This window comes from Pistacia vera, unplaced genomic scaffold, assembly GCF_008641045.1.
Source record: "Pistacia vera cultivar Batoury unplaced genomic scaffold, PisVer_v2 Contig551, whole genome shotgun sequence".
Classification (NCBI taxonomy): Eukaryota; Viridiplantae; Streptophyta; class Magnoliopsida; order Sapindales; family Anacardiaceae; genus Pistacia; species Pistacia vera.
This window is the reverse complement of record NW_022196392.1, coordinates 661,156-671,383: the sequence shown is the minus strand read 5'-3', so window position 1 is coordinate 671,383 and position 10,228 is coordinate 661,156. Positions and strand designations below refer to the sequence as shown.

Sequence of the window (10,228 nt, the reverse complement as noted above, 5' to 3'; positions counted from 1 at the left end):
GGCGTCTTTGATGACTCTATCGCAATTTGCGCATGAAATTTTATTCTAACTCCTGATTTAATTTGGTCAAACGAAATAATTTCCCATTGTAAAATGTGATAAGTGGGATGGGTCGCCTTGAATAAAACTGGAGGCATTTTACAATTTACATCCACTAACTCACCATCACTTGCGTGTTCTCATTCCCAAGGTTGAATTTTCCACAGATTTTGACTCTGTGTTCTTTTAATTTGGTAGTGATATTAATACTGTACAAGGATATCCTCACAAACAGAAGATAAGAGGAAGAGCCTAAGAGAGCTGAGAATGAAAATGACTTCCTGGAAATTTGTCATGTTCTTTCTTGTTCACTATCTTGTAAGTCTTGTTATCGGTTTAACAAGTGCAACTGATCATGGTTGCCCAAACAGTAATAGCACCTATCAATCTAACGTCAATTTTCTCCTCTCTTCACTTGTCTCTAACGCCACCCGCAGCAAGGGTTTCTCCACCGGTTTCTACAACACCACCGTAGGCCAAGACCCTGACAAGGTCTACGCTCTCTTTCTTTGCCGAGGTGATATCACTCCCATCACCTGTCAAAACTGTGTCAATTTATCTACCTCACAAATTCTTCAAAGTTGTCCTGTTGAAAAAGAAGGTATAAAGTGGTATGGTGAGTGCATTATACGCTACTCAGACAAGTCTATCTTTTCTGCCGTGGACGGTGATCCCGGTATTATTATTTCCAACCCTAATAATGTTACAGATAAAGATCGGTTTGACCAGCTAGTAAGGACCACAATGAAGGAAGCAGCAAATGAGGCCGCTGTTTCCCCTAAAAAATTTTCGACAAAAAAGGCAATCTTTACAACCAGTCACACACTGTACTGTCTTGTACAGTGCGCACCAGACCTGTCAAGTTTTGACTGTAACAGTTGTCTTGAACAGTCTTTTGTTAGAATGCCGACAACCAAAGAAGGAGGAAGAGTTTTGGTTGCAAGTTGTTTTAACCAGTTTGAATTTTACCGGTTTTATAATGAAAACGTTACTGCCACACCGCCGCCAACGCCTGTGCTCTATTCTCCACCTCCTGTTTCTCCAACTCCTGTTTCTGTAGCAAGGCCTAAAGGTAAAGTTGAACTAACCCACTTTGATTTCTTTTCATATCTATTTTTGAGTTTACTATAAAAATTGGAGCTCTTTAGAAGAACCGAGTAAATCTGAACACTGGTGTACAAAATAAAAATGTTACCGTTCTTGCAGGAAAAAGCGGAATTTCATCTTCAATAATCATTGCCATCATTGCTCCGATTGTTGTAGCTGTAGTACTTTTCATAGCCGGCTATTGCTTCCTAATTAGGAGAGCAAGAAAGAAGAATAGTCCTCCAGCGGCAGATAATGGTAAGTATATTATCTTTTACTTTCAATCCAAACAATCTTTTACTTCCCCATTTGTCTGTGCTCTAGAAATGTTATTGTTGCAATCTTGGTTTTACAATAATTGTAAAACCAATTGTCATTTTTTTTTTTGGGATGATTAAATTATTCAATGTCTGGCTGTGCCTGTGTAGCTGGATATGATGTCAGTACAACTGTAGAGTCCTTGCTATTTGATCTGAGGACAATTGAAGCAGCCACCGAAAAATTCTCAACTGATAACAAGTTGGGCGCAGGTGGATTTGGTGAAGTTTACAAAGTACGAATAGCATTGATTCCTGTTGTATTTATTTAGACAAAGTCGGTTCAACAGATTATCTAACGTTTTGTTAATGAAAATTCTCAGGGCATACTTCCTAATGGAAAAGCAATAGCAGTAAAAAGGCTATCAAGCAGCTCTGGGCAAGGTGCAAAAGAATTTAAGAATGAGGTTGTATTGGTAGCCAAGCTTCAACATAGAAATTTGGTTAGACTACTGGGATTTTGCTTGGAGGGAGAAGAAAAGATTCTTGTCTATGAATTTGTGATGAACAAAAGCCTCGACTATTTTCTATATGGTGTGAACTGTCTCCATGAATTTCAATGATTCATGAGTCCAATATCCTTGTTTTGCATTAACCCAAATGGATTATTTTATTCATCCTTTGTAGATGGACAGAGTTGCTTCATTATGGATTTGAATTTAACTCCTAAATAGTTTAATTTGAGATTTTGATTTTGACATTCGCAGACCCTGAAAGACGAGCAGAATTAGATTGGTCAAGACGTTACAAGATAATTGGAGGCATTGCTCGAGGAATGCTTTATCTTCATGAGGATTCTCGATTGAGAATTATACATCGTGACCTTAAAGCTAGTAATGTATTGTTAGATGGAGATATAAACCCAAAAATTTCTGATTTTGGCATGGCAAGGATAGTTGGAGTTGATCAAACTCAAGCGAATACAAACATAATTGTTGGAACATAGTAAGTTTTGACTACTACTTGCTTTGAGGAAAGTAGATAAATGAATTCATTAATTAATTATATAATCCTAAGTCTTGAATCATCGCGAAAGATAAAAAATGTCTAATGATGATTTACAAATTTCTACTTGTAATTCACAACACAAAGTTACAATGCGTCTTTGAGCTTTCTTATGTCAACAAATGAATTTTTCATTTGGTAGGGGTGTTCAAAAGAATCGATTGGAACTAGAACTGGCGAGTACCCGGGGTTTGGTTCCGATTCCTACCTAGAACCAGCAGTCAAGGGGTAGGTTCCGGTTCCAAATTTTTGGAACTGTTACTGTGCGGTTTCGGTTTCGGTTTCGGTTCTTATAGTTAGGAACCGAAACCGGGTACCGAGACTAATATAAAATAAAATTAAAGAGTAGGGGGTTAATAAAAACTTTTGTAGAAAAAGTAATGTGAATACATTTATATTTATATTTCATAATATTTAAAGTAAGTTGGTTTGACTTTTGAGAATCTATCTTTACAAAGTAATGGAGTTTGTAATTTTGAATTTATAATTTGTAATTTTATTTTTGTTAACAAGTTCCAGGTGGGTGGGGGTGTATTTGTAAGTTTTTAAGGGTTTTTTACCATTTTAAAAACTTTTGGTGGGTCATTGTAATTTTATAGGGTACCCAGAACCAGAACCGGAACCGTTGTTACAGGTTCCGGTTCTGGGTACCTAGGAACTGGAACCATCGGTTCTGGTTTCGGTTCCAAATTTCAAGGAACCATCGGTTTCGGTTCTGGTTCCTTCAAAAAATGCAGGGTACCCGGAACTGAACACTCCTATCATTTGGTATATCAAATAGCCCTAGGAATTAGGGGTGTTCGGTTCCGGGTACCCTGCATTTTTTGAAGGAACCGGAACCAACGGTTCCTTGAAATTTTGAACCAGATGGTTCCGGTTCCTAGGTAACCAGAACAGTTCCTGTTCCGGTTCTAGGTACCCTATAAAATTACAATGACCCCCCAAAAGTTTTTAAATGGCAAAAAAACCCTTAAAAACTTACAAATGCACCCCCACCTGGCGCTTGTTAACAAAAATAAAATTATAAATTCAAAATTACAAACTCCATTACTTTGCAAAGGTAGATTCTCAAAAGTCAAACCAACTTACTTTAAATGTTATGAAATATAATTATAAATGTATTCACATTACTTTTTCTACAACTGTTTTCATTAACCCCCCTACTCTTTAATTTTATTTTATAATATTAGTCTCGGTTCCCGGTTTTGGTTCCAAAAATTTGGAACCAGAACCTACCCGTTGACTGTCAGTTCTAGGTAGAAACCGGAACCAAACCCCGGGTACCCGCCGGTTCCAGTTCCAACCGGTTCTTTTGAACACCCTTACTAGGAATAACATCTGGAGAACCTGTAGGTTAGCCTTAAATAAATTGATGTGTAAATTTTTTTGATTAATTTTCAAAGGTTCCTGGTTGTCTTTAATATTAACATAATCTATGTTGCATAGTGGTTACATGTCTCCAGAATATGCTATGCATGGGCAATTCTCAGTGAAATCCGATGTGTATAGTTTCGGTGTCCTAGTACTTGAGATCATTACTGGCAAGAAGAACAGCAACTTCTATCAAACAGATGGTGCTGAGTATCTCTTGAGCTATGTGAGCAAATTCTATATTGTATTTCCCCTTTGTTAGAGTTAGTATCTTTACATGCAAATAGAGAGTGGAGAAATAAAAGAGTTAGAGCTGAAGCTCATTTATCGCAACTAATTTATTATTTCAGGCTTGGAAACATTGGAGGGATGGGACACCGTTGCAATTGTTGGATTCAACCTTGACAGATTCTTGCTCGAGAAACGAAGTGATTAGATGCATACATATGGGGTTGTTATGTGTCCAGGAAGATCCAGCTGACAGACCCACAATGGCAGCAATAGTTATCATGCTTAATAGTCACTCTATTACTCTTCCAGTTCCTGAAAAACCAGCCTTTTTTGTTGGTAGTAGAATGGAGGCTAGCATGGCAACAAAGGAGTTTGACTTTGATCAATCTAAAAGCAAGTTGACGCCACGGTCTGTTGATGATGCATCAATTACTGAAGTATATCCTCGATAATAGGGTGTTTTAGACTTCAATTCACTTGTACAACCAATAGTGACAAAAATGCTTGTTTCTATATTGGCCAACTTTATTCAGGCAGATGTATGCTCAATATTTTCTTGTGTATGATATAATTTTCACTATGTTGTATCGCCAGCCTTGATGGTATGCGCTGTATAAAACAGAGTTTTCTGAGCAAAGAGTATCAAATAGTTAATTTATTGTACTTCATGATCTTTGGGTTTCTCTCCTTATTAACCTTTTTGCTCAGATTCAGCAGTGCAGCTGATCCAACATACGTTTCTCACATCTGCTCATTCTCCATAAAAAGCACCTACCAGTCTAACCTCAATCTTCTCCTCTCTACCCTCCAACGCCAACTCCGGCAATGGATTCTATTGGAGTACAGCTCAGAGTTGTCAGTAGTTAGAGTATAGTTGTGATTAACTGTGGTAAAGTTAAAGTAATACCATGGTATAGTTAAAGCTTAGTTTAGGTATAAAAGGAGTCAACGATTGCAAATGAGAGTGGGACTGAAATGATGCTTGAATTGAAGAAAACTTTCTTCAGAAAATTCTTTTCTCTCTGTTCTGTTACATGGTCAAACCAATTAATTTTCTATTGTTAAATGTGATAAGTGGGATGGGCCGCCGTGAATAAAAACTGGCATTTTATATCCACTCAAGTCAACATCAGTTACGCGACCTCTCATTCCCAAGCTTTAATTTTTCGCAGATTTGACTGTGTTCTTTTAATTAGGTAGAGATACTAATACTGTACGAGGTTGTCCTCAAACAGAAGCTAAGAGAAAGAGCCTAAGAGCTGAGAAGTAAAATGCCCTCCTGGAAATTCTTCATGTTCTTTCTTGTTCTCTATCTTGTTATCGGTTTAACAAGTGCAGTTGATCCAAAATATCTTTCCCATTCTTGCACAAACACAACAACTTTTAACAGAAATAGCACCTATCAATCTAACCTCAATTTTCTCCTCTCTTTACTTGTCTCTACAACAATGCTACAGACACCGGTGTTTTTACACCGAAATTTTGTACCAGCTTACGTGTTTACTGACTCAGACCATTCAACGTGTTTGGCCGTTCATTAACATGGACTTCCGTCCATATTATATGGATGGGAGTCCGTTTACCACGGACGGGCGTCCTCATTTAAAGGACGCCCGTCCATTGGTAAATGAAATAAAAAATATTAAAAAAATTAGGGACGGCCGTCCATAATGAATGGACGCCCGTCCCTTAAGTATGGACGGCCGTCCATAATGAATGGACGCCCGTCCCTTAAGTGTGGACGGGCGTCCATTCCTCATGAACTGCCAAGAACTACACTCAGGTCCCATTGCACGTCCATGTAAGTTCTCCTGTTTTTATTTAATAAAACAGGAGAACTTTGATATGTGCAGTCAGTAAAGATGGTGAGGAAGCAATCAAAACATCCAACTCTAGCCTCAAGTTCCCGGATAAAGCAAGTAGCATGTGGGGGGCTGACGGGTAGTATGACGACGAGATCGACGGAGNAATCCCACACGAGTATCACAGCCGTGGTACTTCTTTCAGGGGGCAAGCCAAACTGGATAGCTCTTTTGAGGAGATAAGAGTCAACGCCATTCGTGTTCACATATTTGATGGTGATGATGTAGGTGATAATCTGCTGGAAATGGGACAACCTTCGGATGGATATTCAAATATGTTTTGGAGCCAAAGTTACAGCATATGTTTATTTTGTTAAGTTTGCAGTGGTTGTAGAGCAGATATTTAGCCATTTAAATGAAGATTTTGTGTCTTGTTTAGTTGAGACTTAGACTTGGTTAGGTGCATGTTTGTTGCTAAAGTTGATTTGCAATAAGCTTATTATATTGCAGTAGGTAACACAGTGTTAAAAGTCTGTATAAATTACTCTGTTTTATGAATGAAATATAGAGACCAAAAAGACCATTTTTTTTGTCGTCTCCTTCATTGCAAATATTCATCCTTTTACATTTGGACTTCTCTTCCAAGAAACAACAGATGGATCATGTGAAGATACAAGTATGATTTTGAAGCTAAAAAATAAAATGGGAAGTTGGGTGGGAGGAGACATTGCATATATGTAGCTGATATAATGGTTTTATATCCAAATCGAAATCATGTTGACAATTGACATTGTGATTAGGAAAAGATTCCTCTTGTCTCCCCCATCTCCTAGTATATATTAGGCATATGGCAGCAGAATGAAGGCAAATTGAACACAGTTTTCCATCTAGACCGCACCCACTCACTTCAGAAGTTGATCAGTATTTGAGCAGAGTAAGGGCTTCTGAAGCGACCTCTACGTCATCATCATAAATAAGCCATCAGATAAATGGCCTTCAAGATTTGCATGATTGTGTCGATAAGTTGCTTCAGTTGTCCCTGATTCAACAAGCTTTAGCCCAAGATGAGCAAAAGAAATGGGTTGATGAGCTGTTGAATGGATCTCTGAGACTCTTGGATCTTTGTAGCGTTGCTAAAGATTCCTTGTTGCAAACAAAGGAATGTGTAAAAAATCGATTTTGCGCAGAAGAAGGGCTGATGATATGGAACTTAAAAGTGAGGTTAATAAGTATTTAACCTTGTTGATGCAGTGATGCTTTGCTGGAAATGCATCAAATGCTCAAGTCTGCTAGATTGTGTTTTTGGAAAATGCAGAATGTTTCATGCAGCAATGACTTATCGTGCATGGGAGAGTTTTTGTATAATTGGTTATCTTGTTGTTTAAAGGGTGTTTAAGTAAGTTCATTAGAAGTAATTTTACTGTAATGTTGCGTTGAAATTTGAATTTGAAAGCTGTAACTTCTGCTGTAGTTGGTGTAATTAGCAGAGAGTGGATATAAGTTATATATGGTCTTTTTTAATTAAAAGTTCATAACCTTTTTGCAAACATTTGGGGTGCTCTCTCTCTCTCTCTCTCTTTTAATGTTCTCCGGCTGAAACCAACAAATGGTATCATAGCCGCCACAAAAACCAAAAACTTAGCATTGTAAACCTTCGATCACACCTCCAAAATACTCTTCATCTCAAAACGATAGAACTACAGTTGTTCTTCCTTCTTCTAGTGACAGACACGAAAAACAGGGGCGTGGCAATGCAATCTGCCTTGATGGCTCCACCGGTATTCAATGGAGAACATTACCACATCTGGGCAGTAAAGATGAAAGCCTTTCTTCGTGGACAGGGATTGTGGCAGTATGTGGAAGAAAACCGACAGCCACCACCTCTTGGACAGAATCCCATGTTGAACCAAATGAGGCTACATGAGGAAGAAACAGCCAAAACTTCGAGAGCTCTTTCTCACATACATGCTGTTGTGACTGATCTTGTTTTTACAAGAATCATGGCATACGAAATCCCCAAAGAAGCATGGGATATATTGAGAGAGGAGTACATAGGGAGCACTACAACGAAGAATATGCAAGTTCTTAATCTAAGGAAGGAATTTGAGATGCAAAGAATGCAGGAAACTGAAAAAGTAAAGGATTATGTTGATAGACTAATGAATGTTGTCAACAAATTCAGGCTTATGGGAGTGGAGTTGACTGATCGTAGGGTTGTGGAAAAGGTTTTGGTGAGTCTTCCGGAGAGATTTGAGTCCAAAATCTCTTCTTTAGAGGACTGTAAAAACATGACTCAGATCACATTGACTGAGCTTGTCCATGCCCTCTAAGCTCAAGAGCAAAGAAGGCTCTTGAGGCAAGAAGATACTAGTGAGGGTGCATTGGTTGCAAGCTTCAAAGGCAAACCTACACAGACACAAACAAGAAAGTATGTTGGAGATAGAAAAGGGAAAGAGAGGAGTAATAATAGTGGGAGAGACCTACTAGAGCAAAAGAATTTCCAACCTGCACTCACTATAAAAAGAAGGGGCATCCGGATGGTATATAGTGCAGGAGTTGTAAGCAATTCGGGCATATTGAAAGAATGTGTAAGAACAAAGTAAACCAGCCAATACAACAAGCAAAAGTTGGGGAGGATCAGCAACAATGTCAAGAGACAAAACAGCTCTTTGTGGCCTCCTGTTACATTGCACAATCCAGCAATGATGCTTGGTTAATTGATAGTGGCTGCACCAATCACATGGCTGCAGACTTGCAAAATTTTGTTAGCTTGGACAGATCGTATAGCTCCAAAGTCAAGATTAGGAATGGTGAATTCATGGAGGTCAAAGGCATAGGGGATGTTGCTGTCCGAACTTGGTCAGGTACAAAAATAATCTCTCATGTGTTGTATGTTCTTATAATTAGCCAAAATCTATTGAGTGTGGGGCAAATGTTAGAGAGAGGTTATTCCTTACATTTTGAAAACCAAGCATGTACCATATTAGATCCGAAAGAAGCCGAATTGATGAGGGTAAAGATGCTAGGGAAAAGCTTCTCGGTTGAGTGGAAAACCACCAATGATTCTGCCCTGTTAACTAGATAGGAAGAGTCAAAAACTTAGCACAAATGGCTTGGACATTACCACTATAATGGCCTCAAAGAGTTGAAGAATGCAAACATGGTGAGTGACCTACCAGAAATTGAGGAGAAAAGCACATTATGTAGTGCATGCCAAATTGGAAAATTGAGCAGACCTGCGTTTCCTATGGATCAGACTTGGAGAGCAACAATGAAGCTTCAACTGATTCATTCAGATGTTTGTGGTCCCATGCAAATAGAATCCTTAAGTGGAAGCAGGTATTTCATACTCTTTACAGATGATTATACACGGATGACATGGGTGTATTTCTTACAGCAGAAAAGTGAGGTTCCTGCAGTGTTTAGAAAATTCAGACTGTTAGTAGAAAATGAAGCTGGAACAAAGATCAAATCATTGAGAAGTGACAACGGAACAGAGTACACTTCAAGGGAATTCAGTTCTCTCGGTTTAGAAGCTAGTATTAGGCATCAATTCACTATTCCATACACTCCACAGCAAAATGGAGTAAGTGAAAGAAGAAATATGATCATCATAGAGATGGCTAGATGCATGTTGGCAGAAAAACATCTCCCTAAGAAATTTTGGGTTGAAGCAGTAAATACGGGAGTTTATCTCCTAAATACGCTGCCAACCAAAGCAGTCAAAGGGCAAACACCAATTGAGGCATGGATAGGAACTAAACCTACAATTGGATATTTAAGAGTGTTTGAAAGTGTGTGCTATGTTATGGTTCCAGCAGTGAAGAGGACTAAGTTGGATAACAAAGCTGAAGTGGGTATTTTCATTGGTTATAGCAACCAATCAAAAGGATTCAGAGTGTACATTCCGGAGACAAAAAGAGTTGTGATGACTAAGGATGTGAGAATTGATGAGACTGCAGTTTGGTGTTGGGAGAGTGAGAAGATTGTTGCTGACTGTAACACACAACAACCAACTGGAGCTACTCTGGATGAACTTGAAACTAAAGAAGATGAAGTACCAATAGATGAAGAACCAGCAGTTCGTGGAACCCGGACCTTGGCTGATGTTTATGCAAGGTGCAATGTGGCTGTTTTAGAACCTAAAACATATGCTGAAGCTATTGGATCAGATGCTTGGAAGAATGCTATGCAGGAGGAGATTTCCATGATTGAGAAAAACAACACATGGAGGTTAGTTGAAAGACCTGAAAACAGAAGAATAATTCAGGTAAAATGGATTTATAAATTAAAGCTCAATCCGGATGGTATAATCCACAAACACAAGGCTAGGCTCACGGCAAAAGGATTTGCACAACAGTAAGGGGTGGATTACAC

The 10,228-nt window shown here is 38.6% G+C and overlaps 1 protein-coding gene across 3 annotated transcripts; it reads left to right on the top strand.

Moving 5' to 3' along the window:
* The first annotated feature begins 312 nt into the window (after nt 1-312).
* On the top strand, nt 313-4,676 carry LOC116108035 (cysteine-rich receptor-like protein kinase 10). Of its 3 annotated transcripts, XM_031394317.1 has the most exons (8): nt 313-655; nt 749-1,111; nt 1,246-1,383; nt 1,554-1,678; nt 1,766-1,976; nt 2,150-2,387; nt 3,894-4,044; nt 4,169-4,676. In XM_031394317.1, the coding sequence occupies exons 1-8, from the start codon at nt 313-315 to the stop codon at nt 4,499-4,501; spliced, it is 1,902 nt and encodes a 633-aa protein (XP_031250177.1). In that variant the 3' UTR covers nt 4,502-4,676. The 3 variants fall into 3 exon arrangements, with proteins under 3 accessions (XP_031250177.1, XP_031250176.1, XP_031250178.1); XM_031394316.1 differs by having other exon boundaries at nt 313-1,111; XM_031394318.1 differs by lacking the exons at nt 313-655; nt 749-1,111; nt 1,554-1,678 and having other exon boundaries at nt 1,352-1,383.
* The last annotated feature ends 5,552 nt before the right edge of the window (nt 4,677-10,228 follow it).

Excerpts from the sequence above, each read along its gene's own strand:
- LOC116108035 (XM_031394316.1), top strand. The coding sequence starts at position 313 with ATGACTTCCTGGAAATTTGTCATGTTCTTTCTTGTTCACTATCTTGTA. Across the intron at positions 1,977-2,149 it reads CCTCGACTATTTTCTATATG|ACCCTGAAAGACGAGCAGAA; the intron begins GTGTGAACTGTC and ends TGACATTCGCAG. Across the intron at positions 2,388-3,893 it reads AACATAATTGTTGGAACATA|TGGTTACATGTCTCCAGAAT; the intron begins GTAAGTTTTGAC and ends TATGTTGCATAG.